The 16,661-nt window shown below is 56.5% G+C and overlaps 1 protein-coding gene across 4 annotated transcripts in view; it reads right to left on the reverse strand.

Moving 5' to 3' along the window:
• Positions 1-16,661, reverse strand: part of SIPA1L3 (signal induced proliferation associated 1 like 3) — a 216,770-nt gene that overhangs the window by 44,643 nt on the left and 155,466 nt on the right. For all 4 annotated transcript variants that reach the window (XM_084771148.1, XM_084771145.1, XM_084771146.1 and 1 more), the window contains exons 10-12: positions 15,311-15,585; positions 11,527-11,778; positions 10,002-10,139 (exon numbers count right to left, since the gene is read on the reverse strand). In XM_084771148.1, the coding sequence (XP_084627274.1) occupies positions 10,002-10,139; positions 11,527-11,778; positions 15,311-15,585 (665 nt within the window). The remainder of the gene's footprint in view (positions 1-10,001; positions 10,140-11,526; positions 11,779-15,310; positions 15,586-16,661) is intronic.

Here is a 16,661-nt window from a genome sequence, read left to right on the forward strand (position 1 = left end):
ATGGCCATGTCCGTGGCCTCTGTGGGTAATGGCCATGTCCGACAACCCAAGTCCGGCCCCTCGGATCCGATCCACATGGTAGGAGGAGAGGGCCAAGTCCTGCAAGTTGTCCTCTGACCTCCACACATGTGCCATGAAGCATGCGCATGTGTGCATGGGCTGGGACACACGCGTGAACGCGTACACATCATTTAAAAACAAATTACAGAGGCTAGAGAGATGACTCAGTGGTTAAGAGCACCGTCTGCTCTTCCAGAGGTCCTGAGTTCAATTCCCAGCAACCACATGATAGCTCACAGCCATCTATAGTGAGATCTGGCGCCCTCTTCTAGGTACACATGCAGACTGAACACTGTAACATGTGATAAATAAATCTTTAGTTAAAAACAACAAAACAAACTACAGTGTGGTGGTTTGCTTGACATGTCCCCCATAGCCTTGGGCACTTGACTACGTGGTCCCCAGTGGGTGGTGCTGTGCGGGCAGGCTTAGGAAGTGTGTCACGGAGGTGGCCCTGAGAGTATAAAGGCCACTCTGAGTTTGCTCATTCTGTTTGGTGCTTGCAAGATGGGAGCCCTCACCTGCTGCTGCAGCTGCCGTGCCTGCTGCACGGGCAGCGCCCCATCCCCCTGGAATCCCAGGCCACAGGAACTCTTGTAAGTTGCCTTGGCAATGGTGTCTCAGCGCAGTTAGAGAGGAGCATCTGGCTCGGCTGGTGTGGGACAGAACGCCACGAATAGCTCCGGCCTGTGTGCCGCCAGCCTGAAGCTGAGGCCACTGCTGAGGGGGCCACAGCTGGACCACATGACTGATGACTGCTTCCTGAGCCCACCCTCCCTGGGCTGTCCCTGCTACACAGAACACATCCCTATGGCTGCTCAGTCAGCTTTTGGTGCCTCTGGTCAAGTGATCCGATGCCCACGCAGGGAGTGCGGAGCCTCTGTGAGCGATGCTGGTTTTCCTCAGCCTCTCTGGCCTTCACCTGGAGAGGGGGTGGCCGGAAGGAGAGACAAGCTACGACCCTCAACACTCGACAGACGAACTGGGTGGTGCCTCCAGAGTCACCTCCGGTTTGACGACGTGTCAGGGCCACGCCTATGAAGACCCTGCTCTGACTGACAGATACCGCACTTTCTGGAAGCTCGACTCCAGGCCCCGCCATCCTCCTCCTTTCGACCACACTCGGCCTTCATGGTCTCCTCAAAGGGCCAGACACAGCACTAGAGGCTCCAAGACTCCTTTCTTTTCTCGGTTTGGTTTTGTTAAGATGAGCTTTCTTCTTCGCGTAGCCCTGGCTGTCCTGGACTCGCTCTGTAGCCCAGGCTGGCCTCGGATTAAAGGCGTGCGCCACCACGGCGGGCGTAAGAGTCCATTCTTTTTTCTGCATTTGTCTGAGGGCCGGGTTTGCAGCAGTTTAAAGGCTCCTATCAAGGCAGCCCTGACTCCCACCAACCTTGACCTCAGCGGCTGCCCTCACACACAGCCAGCTGTCTTGGAAAACATGCCCCATCATGGCGAGACACAGAAGCACGGACTCTTTATTCAGTTTCCCACAAGGTCAGTGACAAATGCTGAGCACTTGAGGGTAACGGCAGTGGAGGCTGGGACGAGCCAGGGGAGAGTGGACAGCACCGATGGCCCAGGCGTGGGCTGCTGCCCAGTGTCTGCTCGGCGCGCCCTCCTTGGTCAGAGCAGCCCTATTGGACTTCCCCACACTTCCCAGGCTCCCTTGCAGTTTTGGCCAATGAAGTAACATTGAGAGTGTGTAAGACATCTGGCCAGGAAATCTCCTGGGAGGTGGGCAGGGGGACGGCAAGTTCAAGGCCAGCCTAGGCAACTTGGCGAGAGGAAAGTAACACGGAGGCTGGGGGTGCTGGCCTGGCACGTGGGAGATCTTGACTGTAGTCCCCAGGACTGAGAAACACAAAGCCAAAACCGGACTGGTGGGATGGCTCAGAGGGTGGAGGCACTCGCCTTGGAGCCTGACTACCTGAGCTGGATCCCCAGGACCCGACACGCTTTAAGTTGACCTCCGACCTCCACACACTCGTGCTTGGAATGCGTGCACCCACGAATACACACACACACTACTTAAAAATGTAAAAGATTAAAAAAAAAATCCAAATCCCAAATGAAGAGCTGGGTCTGACAACGTGGGAGAAAGAAACTGCCGAATCGGTTTCTGGTTCGCGGCTCACGGCTGAACCCACGCCCGACGGGTGTCTAGCGGGTCTCCTCTCTCAGCGGGGCCTCCCACTCAAGACGCGCTGCGCGGCATCCAGCCGCCTCACAGCTGTTTTGAGACAAGTTCTCACACATCGCAGACTAGCCTCAAACTCACTACGGCCCTGGACTTCCACTCTGGCCTCTACCTCTGGAGTGCTAGGCTTGACAGACACGGCTGCTCGCTTGCAGTGCTGGAGATCGGACGCAGGGCCTTACCCAAGCTGGCCCACCCAGGGAGCTATGCCCCGAGCACACTTTGTCTGCGTGTGACGCAGGTGCGCCGTGTAGGCCGGATGTTAATCTTAGGTGGTTCTTTAGGACACATCCGTCTTGGTTTTTGAGACAGGGTCTCACACGGGGGCCTGGGCTTAACCAGTTAGACTAGGCTATGCTGGGCAGCCAGCAAGGGCATCACTTGCCTCCGCCTCCCCAGTACTGAAATCACAAACACAGCCTGTATTATATCACTTGTGTGTTTGTGTTCACGAGCACCTGCAAGTAAGTGTGTACCACACGCATGTGTGGAATAGGCACTGTCTTCCTCTGCGACCTTTGACATTATCTGGGTCTTTCTGCACCTGGGGCTTTCTGCACCTGAGTCGGCTCGCCTCCACCTGCCCAGCGCTGAGGCTGTGGGTGCCCGCAGCCATGGCAGGAGAACTCCTGTCAGGGTTAGGGACTGAACGCAGGGCTCTTGCTTATGTGCGGCAGGGGTGCTCCTGACTGGGCCATCTCCCCAGCCGCTCTCACTGAGTTTCTGGATGGGAGTTTTTAATTTCTATCTTCTGTTTAATCTGTGCTACTCAGTCTATGGAAGGCTGGGATGTCTCATACAGGGCACCCGCTCCGCCCGCCCCCCTTTTTTTTTAGATTTTCGAGACAGGGTTTCGCTGTGTAGCTCTGACTGTCCTGGACTCGCTTTGTAGACCAGGCTGACCTTGAACTCACAGAGTGCTGGGATTAAAGGCGTGCGCCACCACCGCCCGGCTTACAGGACTACTTTTAACACTTGCAAATTCTAGTGAACCTCACTGAAATGAAGACAGCTCTTTTTCTTGCACTGTATGCAGAGCTCTGAGTAAACACGCCTGGAAGAAGAGTGGGCCGTGTGGCTGTCTTCCATCTTCCGCGTGTCTGAGATGTGGTAATTACTCAATGTTTTCTTGAAAAATTAAAAAATTACTTTGCAGATGAAGGCTCTGAGGAGGTTCTGATGAGACGGGCTGAGGAGCTGTGGCTCTGGGCCTGTGAGGCAGAGGCTGGGTGCACTCTGTGGAGGCTGGGGATGGTATCAAAGGCTCATCAGGCCCAAGCTACTTGCAGGCTGGCTTGGGCCCTCCGACCTCCATGGCAGAGAGGGACGTAGACATGCACGTGGAAGGCGTGGCCAGGCACAACATCCACCCACCCATGTGGAAGGCGTGGCCAGGCACAACATACACGTGGAAGGCGTGGCCAGGCACAACACCCACCCACCCACGTGGAAGGCATGGCCAGGCACAACATACATGTGGAAGGCATGGCCAGGCACAACATACATGTGGAAGGCATGGCCAGGCACAACATACATGTGGAAGGCATGGCCAGGCACAACATACATGTGGAAGGCGTGGCCAGGCACAACATACACATGAAAGGCGTGGCCAGGCACAACATACACGTGGAAGGCGTGGCCAGGCACAACACCCACCCACCCACGTGGAAGGCATGGCCAGGCACAACATACATGTGGAAGGTGTGGCCAGGCACAACATACATGTGGAAGGCGTGGCCAGGCACAACACACATGTGGAAGGCATGGCCAGGCATAGCACGCACATGGAAGGCGTGGCCCATGTGCCTCTCTCCAGCCTTCACTGATGGGACAGCAGTGGGTGATTAGAGGGCGAGGCGGGAGGGGGGCAGAAGGGATGATGGGTGATACAGCCACGGTCAGCTGACACCCCATCCATCATCTTCTGCCTATTGGTAGAGCCGCAGTGGTGGCTATCCCTCTGTCACATGACTGATGTAAGTCCTGATGGCTTAAATGACAGTTCTAGGCATCATGTCACTTTGCAGAAGCTCACTGTGGGGTTCGAGGCCTAGGTCTACCATTGTACTTTCACTTTGAGACCGGGTCCCAGTATGCAGTCCAAGCTGGCCTTCAACTCCTTATCCACCTGCATCAGCCTCTGGAGTGCTGAGATTACAGGTGTGCACCACCATACCTGGAAAGTTCTTTCATTCTTAGTATATAATATAGCACTATATATTATATATTAATATATATTTAGTTTTTTAAAAAAATTATTATTATGTATACAGCGCTCTGCCTGTTGTATACCTGCAGGCCAGAAGAGGGTGCCAGATCTCACTATAGATGGTTGTGAGCCACCATGTGGTTGCTGGGAATTGAACTCAAGACCTCTGGAAGAGCAGTCAGTGCTCTTAACTTCTGAGCCATCTCTGCAGCCCCAATTATTACTTTTTTTTTCTTTTGAGACAGGGTCTCTCTGTGTAGCCTTGGCTGTCCTGGACTCACTTTGTAGACCAGGCTGGCCTCTAACTCACAGCGATCCTCCTGCCTCCCGAGTGCTGGGATTAAAGGCGTGCGCCACCACACCCGGCCTTATTGTTAATTCATACATGTAAGCGCTTGTTCTGCTTGTGTGTACGCAACCCATATGAGTTCAGTGACTTCGGAGCCTAGAAGAGGGTGGCAGGTCCCCTGGAACTGGAGTTACAGGTGGCTGTGGGCCGCTCCGTGCGTGTGCGGACTGAGCTGTGGTCCTCTCTCTGCCCCTGGCGTGTTCACTTGTCTGTTCTTTCTTCTACTACTACTTTTTAAAAATGAAAGATAGGGTCTCAGATTGCAGCTCTGGCTGGCCTGGAACTTGCTAGGTCATGTTCTTCCACTGTGAAAACAAAAGGCAGCTGAGGGTGTCCCTCATTCGGCCCAGTGCTCACTGGCACTCAGAAGGCTGGGGCGGGAGCTCCGGGTCATCGGGTCATCGTTGGCAGCCTGTGTAGCCTTAGCCCTGAGGTGAGGGGTTAGGATATGGGTGTGAATGAGCACAGGGGCAGGAGGGGCCCTAGCACTGTGTCTCCGCCACTTTGTCCCCTGTGGACGTGTCTTCCTCACCAGGCCTGCCCGTGTACCAATTCAACACTAAGCTGAAGGGAAGTGCTTCCTGTCAGCCGTTCTGTCACGGCAACAGTGAGAGGGCCTGGTGCGCTGTGGTGTCTAACTCAGATGGCTTAGGTGTGAGTGTGCTGGGCACACCTGGCCACACTCAACGTCAGCTACAGGGACAGGTGGAGACGCTGAGCCAAGAGTTGCAGAGGCCAGGGCCAGGCACCCCTGGAACCCCGAGAAGAGACGTGTGGGCTTGGAAGAGCTGGAATCCCAGGGGAAAGTGCCAGGGAGGCTGGTACACCCCCACACCACCCCCCCTCCCCGAGGCATGAGGTGACTGTGGGCAGTGTCTCCACGGGACCAGAATTCTGGGGGCAGGAGCCCATCAGGGCCAGCCCCAGGCAGTCTGAGGCCTGATTCTTGTCCAGACTGCTTCCTGGCTCAGACATGGTAGCCCCAGCTTTGCTTCTGCAAAATGGGGATGGATAATCCATCTACCTGATGAAGCTGCAGGGAGGGCTCCCCAAGATCATAACACAGAGACTGAGCAGAGAACTCAGAAAAAGGAGCCCACGCCTGTGTCCAGCCCCTCCTCCTGCTGGTGTCTGCTTTAAGGAGTGAAAGCAACTCAGGAGAGACTGGCTTTCCATGTGTTGGTGGAGCAACGTTCCTGGCAAGAAAGGAAACTTGACCTAAACCTCTCACCTAAACAAAAGCCAAAATAATCAAGGACACTGGGGGCAGTGGCACCCACACAGGTTGGTGAGGCTGACGAAGGATCTCCATTTAAAGGTGAGATACAGTTAGGTAACCTAATGAAACCCTATAGAAAAATAATATAAAGAGGTTTAAAAAAAAAAAGGCTAGAGATGCAGCTTAGCAGTGAAGCCCCTGCCTAGAATCCCCCAGTGAGGGGCTGGGGTGTGGCTCAGCAGTAGAGCCCCTGCCTAGAATCCCCCAGTGAGGGGCTGGGGCGTGGCTCAGTGGTAGAGCCCCTGCCTAGAATCCCCCAGTGAGGGGCTGGGGTGTGGCTCAGCGGTAGAGCCCCTGCCTAGAATCCCCCAGTGAGGGGCTGGGGTGTGGCTCAGCGGTAGAGCCCCTTCCTAGAATCCCCCAGTGAGGGGCTGGGGTGTGGCTCAGTGGTAGAGCCCCTGCCTAGAATCCCCCAGTGAGGGGCAGGGGTGTGGCTCAGTGGTAGAGCCCCTGCCTAGAATCCCCCAGTGAGGGGCTGGGGGTGTGGCTCAGTGGTAGAGCCCCTGCCTAGAATCCCCCAGTGAGGGGCTGGGGGTGTGGCTCAGTGGGAGAGCCCCTGCCTAGAATCCCCCAGTGAGGGGCTGGGGGTGTGGCTCAGTGGTAGAGCCCCTGCCTAGAATCCCCCAGTGAGGGGCTGGGGGTGTGGCTCAGTGGGAGAGCCCCTGCCTAGAATCCCCCAGTGAGGGGCTGGGGGTGTGGCTCAGTGGTAGAGCCCCTGCCTAGAATCCCCCAGTGAGGGGCTGGGGTGTGGCTCAGTGGTAGAGCCCCTGCCTAGAATCCCCCAGTGAGGGGCTGGGGTGTGGCTCAGCGGTAGAGCCCCTGCCTAGAATCCCCCAGTGAGGGGCTGGGGTGTGGCTCAGCGGTAGAGCCCCTGCCTAGAATCCCCCAGTGAGGGGCTGGGGTGTGGCTCAGCGGTAGAGCCCCTGCCTAGAATCCCCCAGTGAGGGGCTGGGGTGTGGCTCAGTGGTAGAGCCCCTGCCTAGAATCCCCCAGTGAGGGGCTGCGTGTGGCTCAGTGGTAGAGCCCCTGCCTAGAATCCCCCAGTGAGGAGCTGGGGCCATGGCTCAGCGGTAGAGCCCCTGCCTAGAATCCCCCAGTGAGGGGCTGGGGTGTGGCTCAGCGGTAGAGCCCCTGCCTAGAACCCCCCAGTGAGGGGCTGGGGGTGTGGCTCAGTGGTAGAGCCCCTGCCTAGAATCCCCCAGTGAGGGGCTGGGGTGTGGCTCAGTGGTAGAGCCCCTGCCTAGAATCCCCCAGGGAGGGGCTGGGGTGTGGCTCAGTGGTAGAGCCCCTGCCTAGAATCCCCCAGGGAGGGGCTGGGGTGTGGCTCAGTGGTAGCAATGTCTTGGGTGAATCTGTGCTATGATGGGGACAAGGGTAAAACGTCTGATTAATGTGAAGAAAAAGAAGCATAGTTTAGGCATCAAAAAACATTTTGGCTCGAGAAAGACCCCATGAAGAAGATGAAAAAAGAAACGGAAGGCTGATCGTACAAAGGCTCACAAAACGCTTCAGAACACTGTGTGAACTAGAAACCGGGCACAAGGCAGATTCACTGGAGAGGGCACGCAGCTGGCCGACCAGCACGCAGGATGCTCCGCGCTGCTGGCCCTCAGAGCAACACAAATCACGAGGACAATGAGCTGGCGCACCCCACACCAATCGGAATAGCTGACATGAAAAAACAGTGACAACACCACATGGCACGGAGGCTGCGGAGAGACGGGAGCACACACACGCTGCTGGCGGGCCCAGCACACGGCGAGCGAATGCCCTGGGCACCGCTCCCAGACAAGCGCACACTGATTTCCATGCGGAAGCGTGTGTGCTTGAACATACGTGTTACATGTTGACAGCCTGGATGCGGCGGGCCCAACCCAGAGACTCCCTGAGAATCTTTATTTGGGTAGATGGGTAACGCGCTTTATCAATGAACTACACCTTCCTCAAACAAAAAACAACCAAAGGAAAAAAAAAAGAAAAACAAAGGCAAAACTTAAAGCTTACTTTACGAATGTTTGCCTGCATGTGTATGCATGTTTGCTCGGCTGTTTGTCTCTTGGTTTTTCGAGACAGGGTCTCTCTGTGTAGCCTTGGCTGTCCTGGACTCACTCAGTAGACCAGGCTGGCCTCAAACTCACAGCGATCCCCTGCCTCTGCCTCCCGAGTGCTGGGACTAAAGGCGTGTGCCACCATGCCTGGCCCTGCTTTTGTCTCTTCTAGTTTTCTCTTCTTTCTGCCTTAGAGTGTAGCGTGGCTGGGCCTGCAGGCCCGAGGCACCAGGCCTGGCCCTATCCCATCTGCTGCTACCATCCAGGCACTGGGGCCAGGTGTCGTTCCTTCATCCTGCCGGTTTACTCATTTGTGCCTCTTCCTCTCTGCAGCAAACCCCCACCGATGTCCCCTGGCTTTACTCAAGTGCCACCGCTCCTGGCATGGACTGCGTAGGTGGGGCCGTGCTCCTCCTCCTCAGCCATGTGGTGGTTTGTGGGATGTCTCTCTAGCCCAAGCAAGGGGGACACAACGGGAGCCCTGGCAACCGTGCAGGCCGGACACGCCTCTCAGTACTGCACACACTGGAAGCTCTTGGAACCCTGTGTTCAATGGGGGGCTGCACAGCGGCCTCTAGAAGATCAAACACTGGGTTCCCCACCCCCTGATCTCCTAGCAGTGGCTTGGTATCCAACAAGGTGGCTGGCCTCTCTCTGCCAAAAGTGGCATGCCCCCGTGGCTGGTCTCTCTTCTGCCGTACATGGCATGCCCCCGTGGCTGGCCTCTCTCTGCCTGTCTTTCTGTCCTTCTTAATTGGGCTAAGAAAATGGACGCTGTGCACATCCGGGTCAGGGCCCACAGAGGGAACTGAGGGGGCAGAGCTGGTCTTCTCCTTCCTCGGGCAGGCATCCTGGGGGACAGCTCAGCCTAGGAGGCTGGTCTCTCCTGAAGGGTTTCCAGTGAGTAAAAGGTTGGGACACACGGACAGACTGCCTAAAAACCTCAGAGCGTGTGGCTGGTGGGCTGCTGTGTGGCATTCACAGGTAACTGCAGTATTCCAAAGGCCTTGGCCAGTCACAGTGAGGGGCAGGGTGTGTTCTGAGGGCGCTGGGAAGTCTGGGAGAGGAGGTGTTGGGGACAGAGTGAGGGAGGCTGAGCAGCCTGACCACAGCAGTGGAAGAGGGGTAGGAGGCAGTCAGGCCAAGGCTCGCAGCCTCCACCTAGAGTACAGGGATGGGGCGGGGACCCAGCGGGGAGGACAGCTGGGGACAAGCTGGAATCAGGCTTCCTGGGGACTCAAAGGCTGCGCTGTCCTGTTTGCATTGGTCCCAAAGGCACTGGAGAGCCATGGAGAGTCAGGGAAGGCGGCTCAGGCTGCCAGGCTGGAGCTGGCTGTAAGGGGGAGGGACAGAGCTGGCAAGACCGTGTGACCTGGAAAATACTGACGGCCTGGTTTTGGTGGGTGACCATAGAGAGATGAATGGGATGCACGGCAGAGTATGGTTTTGCTCAAAAAAAAAAAAAAAAAATATATATATATACATGATGTGTGTGTGTGTGTGTGTGTGTGTGTGTGTGTGTGTGTGAGAGAGAGAGAGAGAGAGAGAGAGAGAGAGAGAGAGAGAGAGATAAACTGATAAAGGTGTCCAGAAAATGGCAACCCAAATTCTTCTGCTAGTGGAACCAATGACAAGTTCTGCCAGATCAGCTTAGCTCGGATTTTTTGCTGTTCTGTTTCTTTGTTCTAAATTTGAATGAGACACTGCCAACGCCCTGGTGGTCATTTTCTGCCCTTTGGGGGCCCATGAACCCCAGAACACGGCGAGTGTGATAGTGAGGTGCCCTTCCTAGGAATGAAATCCTGCGGCTGCATTCGTCAGATGACATCATTTCAAAGGCAAGGGAAGGCGCTGACCTTTCGGGAGATGGCTTGTATCTCGCGTAGGTGGCGGAGCCAGGGGTGGAGAAGCTCCCGGAAGGCTGTCGGTAGGGAGGGACTCTGTCGGCCCCTGCTGGTGATGCCGCGAAAGGTGTTTCTGGAAAGCTGACGGGCCTGGAAAGACAGGGGACAGAGGAAGGAGGCGTCCCTGAAGAGGCAGACGATAGACTTTCCCCAACATTCCCCTCAGGCTGGGTCTGGCATCTACCCCTTGGATCTGCAGCTAAGGGAGAGGAGAGCAGGCAAGTCCGGCCCCTTCCTTCCTTTGTGCTCCACACTCAGCTTTGCAGCTGGCCGAGCGGGCACCTAGGACAATTCTCTGTCCTTTCTTGGGACAAGGTGTTCCTCTGTCCCTTCATTTTAGAGAAATGTAAATGTATGTATGCATGTATTTTTTAATAGATCTGTTTCTTCTTACTTGTGTGGGAGTATTTTGCCTGCATGTATATACACATGCACACCACACGGGCGCCCGATGCCTGCGGAGGGCATCAGATCCCCTCGAACTGGAGTTAGAATGGTTGTGAGCCACCACGTGGGTGCTGGGAACTGAGCCCAGAGTCTCTGCAAGAGCAACAACTGCTTTTAACCACTGAGCCACCTCTCCAGGCCCCCTTGTTTGTTTATTCCCATGACTGGCTCTCATGACCGTACCTCTAGCCGGCTGGAAATCCACTACCTAGACCAGGCTGGCCTTGAACTCAGAGACCTGCCTGCCTCTGCCTCCCGCGTGCTGGGATTAAAGGTGTGCACCACCTTGCCTGACTCAGGTGAATATCCCGGCTGGGCCTGCAAGCCAAGAAACTCTGCAGTTGGGAGCAGGAGGCTCCAGTTCCAGGATAGCCTGACAGCATAGTGAGCTCTTGCTCCAAAGCAGGCAGAGGGAGCTGAGGATGCACCTAGTGGCGAGCTTACCCAGCATGCCAGAGGACCTAGGCTCAACCCTCAGTAGAAATAAAACAAAGCGGTGTGGATTAAATACCAATAGCAAAGTGCCTGAGGGGACGGCCAGCTATGAGAGCCACCTGTGTGGGCTACTCCCTTAGCGTGCTTCGCAAGAGGCCAGTCCTGCAGCTTCTGTTATTGGCCTTTGAGAAAAACCTTTTCCAACCTCGTAGAGAGATGTCTGTCCCTGTCCCAGGGCCCATGGGATGGGGCCGAGGAATGGGGAGAAAAGGAAGAAATGATGGGCAGAGCAGAGGGAGGCAGCGGGATAAGAAGGGAAAACGGCTGGGTGTGGCGCACGCCTTTAATCCCAGCACTCGGGAGGCAGAGGCAGGCGATCGCTGTGAGTTCGAGGCCAGCCTGGTCTACAGAGTGAGACCAGGACAGCCAAGGCTACACAGAGAAACCTTGGCTCAAAAAGAAAAAAAGAAAGAAAGAAAGACAAGAACAGCTGAGGGGAGGAGGAAGAAAAGGAACAAGGGTGGGAGACAGCAGGGTGAGGGGTGGCTTGTAGGCAGGCGGACACGGACGGCAGCGGCACCCTGGGGGTCCTTACCTCTTGCTGTGCAGTGGCTGGGACTCTCGGAAAGGGACCACGGGCGTCTGCTTCGGGAGTCGGCTCAGGGACTGGACATGCCCAGGAGTGGCAGGGGTCGTCCATTTGGTGGCCGGCAGAGAGTTGTGGGAGGCAGGCCCGCTCCACTGCCAGGGGGCATTGCTGCGGTAGGGGGGCCGGCCCCCAGGGGTGCTGGTTTCCGGCTCTGTCTTGGGCTCCAAAGTATTCATATCATAGGTTTCTGGCCACCCCCTGGAAATACAAGTTTATTACGTGTAAGGTCTGGGCCCGCTAGCACGCAGGCCTTCTGCGGGCTGGTTTATAGTGGGCCAACTCCAAACCATGCTGGTTCATTTTAAAGGCTGAGCGACACCCTTCAAACTAGGGCCTGACGCGTACCAGCTTAGAATCCTGCACCAGGGCCCAACACAGGACTACAACTGCAAAACCTGAATCCCTCGGCCTTCTTCCCAGCCTTGGCTCCCCTTGTCCCCTCCTTTTTCTCTGGCCTAGGCCTCTGGTCAGCCACGGTCTCCAGGGAACCAGCCCCCCCCAACCCCCAAGCAGTACTTTGGACCGGAAAAGCCGACGCCCTCAAAAATCAAAGGATAGACAGTCTTTCTGCCTTGTTCCCAGGAACCCCAAATGCTGCCGGAAGAGGAGCAGGTGACCTACTTTGCAAGGTAGTTAAAAAAAAAAAAAAAGAAAGAAAGAAAAAAGAAAAAAAAAAGCAATAACACCCAGAACTCTGGAAATAGACGAGGAGCAGCCCGTGTCTGGCTGGCACACGCACCACACTGCACAGCCCCGCCTGGGGCTTGGGATCCAGGCTAGGCTGGCACCTCTGCTGCCGCTGCCACACAGCAGAGGAGGGGTCGGAGCCTACAGAAGGCTGAGCTCCGCCGGGCCGGCTCAGGGGCTCTCCTCTTGACATTCCTTTATGTACAAGACCAGGCCACGGGACCTGGGGATATGCTCCGGTCGGGGGGGCCCTACTTGGGGTACCTCTCTGTGGCAGTGTGGTAGAGCTGGTGCTCAGCAGGTCCTTATGGCTGTTTTGGGTATCAGGAGCCCCCAGGCACCGGGTAGGGAACAACACGGACAGAGAGCAGCCTGACAGAGGCAGCAGATAGGGCAGGCTGCAGAGGCGGAGGGAGGCCACAGATCCGGAGAACTGCTCTGTGCTCTGAGCCCCGCAGATCTCACTTCTGGAGGCTGGGCATGAGCATGTGACCCACACCCAACCAATCAGAGACACCTCTCACCCCAGACACAGTGACTAGAGTAGGGCTGTCACAGGCTCTAAGCAGTTCCTGTCAGAGCAGCAAGAGACACCCGGGAGCCACTGCTGGAATTATCGGGGTGGGGGTGGGGAGCGTAAAGACCTGTCTCCGCGTGCGTTGCTATGCTAGGGGGACCCAGGCCACAGCTGTGCCACTTGTGCAGGGGGACCTTGACTTTTGGATCCTCTGGCCCCCATTTCCTGAGTGCTGGGATTGTAGGTACGCGCTGCCCATGTCTGGTTTACTCAGTGCTGTGGGATTGAACCCACGGCCTTGTACATGTTAGGTGAGCACTCAACCAATTGAGCCATACCCTCAGCTCCAGTATATTACCTTTCATAGCTTAAAAAAAAAACAAAACAAAACTGAGGCCGAGGGGCTGGAGAGTTGGCTCAGCGGTTAAGAGCACTGACTGCTCTTCCAGAGGTCCTGAGTTCAATTCCCAGCAACCACATGGTGGCTCACAACCATCTATGATCTGGTGCCCTCTTCTGGCCTGCAGGGGTACATGCAGACAGAGCATTCATATGCATTAAAAAAAAAAAAAAAGGCAGCAAAGTAGTTAGGAACTAAGCTGCAGTGGTGAATCTGAGTTCAAGGCCAGTCTTGTCTGGATAGAGTTCTAGGCCAGCCAGCTTATACAGTGAGAACCTCAGTGGGGGGGGGGGGTGGGAACAAGGAGAAAGAAACAGCAATAGTCCTGTCATGGCCACGCCCAGACGTCAGCATTGCACACCACTCGCCCTCTTGCCCGTCTCCCTCTCTTCCATGCTCTCCCCAGGTCTTGGAGAGGATGCCTGGGCATCCCACAGGCATGAGTGGGGTTAGGGGACACTCTGACAGGCACACCACGTTCATTTAGCAAACAACGTCTGTAGCGTCCCCATGGGGGCCTGTGGCCTGCCAAGCCAGGTTTACGGTATAAGACGTGGGCTCGCTCCTGTAGAGCAGGGTTCAAATCCAATCAGAGCAACTGACTGCCCCACCCGCCCCTTTTCCCAGCCTCGAGTGCTGGGGTTACAGTCAGGTATCACTCCCTCACCGCACTTGTTTCTTTCTCTTTTGTTTCTTTCGGTGTGTTTGTGGGGGAAATCTCACTCTGTAGACTAGGCTGGCCTTGAACTCACGGATACCGAGCTATGTCGGCCTCCTGTGTGCTGGGATTAAAGGTGCGTGCACCACCATGTCCTGCCCAGATGGAACTGCCCAAATATGGAGGCATGGAGTCTGGGCCGTCTGCATTTGGGGACTTGGCATCTTTGAGGACCACGACTTCATTAAAGCAACTGCTACTGAAAGTGGCGGGGCTGTGGAGGGGGCGGGGCTGGGCTGTGGAGGGGCGGGGCAGGGCTGTGGAGGGGCGGGGCAGGGTGGGGGCGGGGCTGGGCTGTGGAGAGGTGGGGCTGGGCTGTGGAGGGGCGGGGCCTGGGAGGGGGGCCAAGGAGGGGGCGGGGCTGTGGAGGGAGCTGGGCTGGGCTGTGGAGGGGTGGGGCCTGGGAGGGGGCCAAGGAGGGGGCGGGGCTGTGGAGGGGCGGGGTGGGGCTGTGGAGGGGCGTCTGGCATGAACAGGGGAATGTGATCTTGGTTTTGTTCTCTAAGTAACACAGTAGAGCGCTGGAAGGACTGCTCAGTGGTTAGGTGCACTTGCTGCTTAGTCATAAAGACCAGGTCAGGTGGTTCACAAACACCCAGCTGCACGCATGCACGCACGCATGCACGCACGCATGCACGCACGCACACAGCCACAGCAACAGCCTCTGTTGGCCAGAAACAGAGTTCTGTTTGGGCTGGTTTGGTGTTTGTTTTTTCTGCTGCTGCTGTCTGTGAACCTAATAAACCCAGTGGAGCCTGGCCGTGAACTCCTGATCCCCCTGCCTCCACCTCTCAGGGGCTGGGACTCCAGGCGCACGCCACCAGCCCTTGCCTTATCTACTTTGCGGTCTGCCTCTCCCTGTAGGAAACAAAGCGCTTGCTCTGCCTTGTCCACTACTGTCCTACGCCCGGCACGGCAAATGGAGCCTGCGTATAGTAGGGCGCCCAATAAATGTCCCAGCATGACCTGGGACAAGCTGCTTTCACACGTGTGTGCCATCTGGAAAAGGCGACTACTAGGTCGTCATGGATACTGTTGAGGTGCACACACAGGGCTTACAGCGAGCACCAGCTCCCACGAGGCGTCACTAGCTCTGGTTTAACAGGGCTTATCACAGCGGTGCTAACTCTGGGTCAAGACCCCATCGGGGGTCAAATGACCCTTTCACAGGGGTCGCCCGAGACCATCGGAAAATAGGAGTTTACATTGTGATTCGTAACAGTTGCAGACTTACAGTTATGATGCAGCAGTGGGAATAACTATATGCTGGGGGGGGTGGGGTCACCACAACCCCAGGGAACTGAAGTGAAGGGTCACAGCACCGGGAAGTGGTGACCCGCCAGCTCACCGCGTTCCTGCCCCGTGCGCCCACCCGGGCCTGGCCTGCCTCTCGGGGTGACGCCCTTACCGTCGGGGAGTGCCGTCTTCGAAGGGCGGGATGATGACCACCTTCACGGTGACGGACGTGCGGAGCAGGTCGATCATCTGGTCGTGGCTCAGCGTCACCACGGCCACCTTGCAGATCTCCACCAGCCGGCTGCCTTGCCGGAGGCCAGCCTGCCAGGCGAAGCCGTAGTCCTCCACCTCAGCCACCGTCCCGTCATGCTTCACGTGGAAGCCCAGCTGCCCCAGCCCGTTCCGCCGCAGGGTCATGTCCACTGTCTCCCAGCCATTGGTCATCACCTGCGGGCAGTGGGTGGGATGAGTCCCGGCGGCTTGGGTCAGAGGTTCTGCGGAACCCTTGTCTGATCAGCCCCCGGTGAGACGGCCTGGCTAGTTCCACCTGCCTTCCAGGTGCCACCAGGATCCCAGACGGATGAGCATCACAGGATCCCAGGCTGGGCTCCTGGCTTCTCGGTAGGAAATACCCCAGAATACCGCTCTGTGAGTGATATCGCAGAGGCCAGCGGTCATGGACTGGAGTCTCCAAATAGCCCTGCTCCCTCCTTCACCTCTCAGCCCTCTTGTGTCAGGTGTGCGAGCTGTGAGGTGAGTAGGCAGGCATGGCCTTTTGCTTAGAGTATTAATTAATTAGTTAATTGGATGATTTTCTGGTACTAGGGGTGGAATTCTGTTCATGTTAAGCAAATGTTTTATCACTGAGCCATACCCCGGCCCCTCCCTGGAAGATTCTAGGCAGGGGCTCTATCACTGAGCCACACCCCCAGCCCCTCACTGGGGGATTCTAGGCAGGGGCTCTACCACTGAGCCACACCCAGCCCCTACCACTGAGCCACGCCCCTGCCCCTCACTGGTGGGTTTTAGGCAAGCGGTCAACCATTGAGCCTGTGTGTGTGTGTGTGTGTGTGTGTGTGTGTGTGTGTGTGTGTGTGCCCAGACTTGTGTATGAAGGTGTCAGAGAAGGACATCAGTGCCATCTGTGGCTTTCTGCCTTGTTCCCTTGGAGCTGCGTATTTCTGAGCCTGCAGCCTGACCGTGGCTAGAGAGTCCCACTGACACCCAGTGCTGGTGTTACAGGTGCACACGGGCCAACCTGGCTTTTTGTGTAGCGTGCTGGGGATGAAACCTTGGGTCCTCACACTTGTACAAGTGCTCCTACCCCACTGGACCATCTCCCTAGTGACCACAGGTTTCTTGGTTCCTTTTAATTTGAAGCAGGGTCTCTCACTGAACTGCCCAGGCTGTCCTTAAACTTCTGTTTTTCCTGCCACGGCCCCCCTCACAGCGGCAATTACAGCCTGAGTGAATACTTAATTGCCGGTGTGAGACTGCATGGACCTTTGGATTCTGCCATCGAG

The sequence above is a fragment of the Acomys minous genome (assembly GCF_964271855.1).
Source record: "Acomys minous genome assembly, chromosome: 20".
In the NCBI taxonomy this organism is placed as follows: domain Eukaryota; kingdom Metazoa; phylum Chordata; class Mammalia; order Rodentia; family Muridae; genus Acomys; species Acomys minous.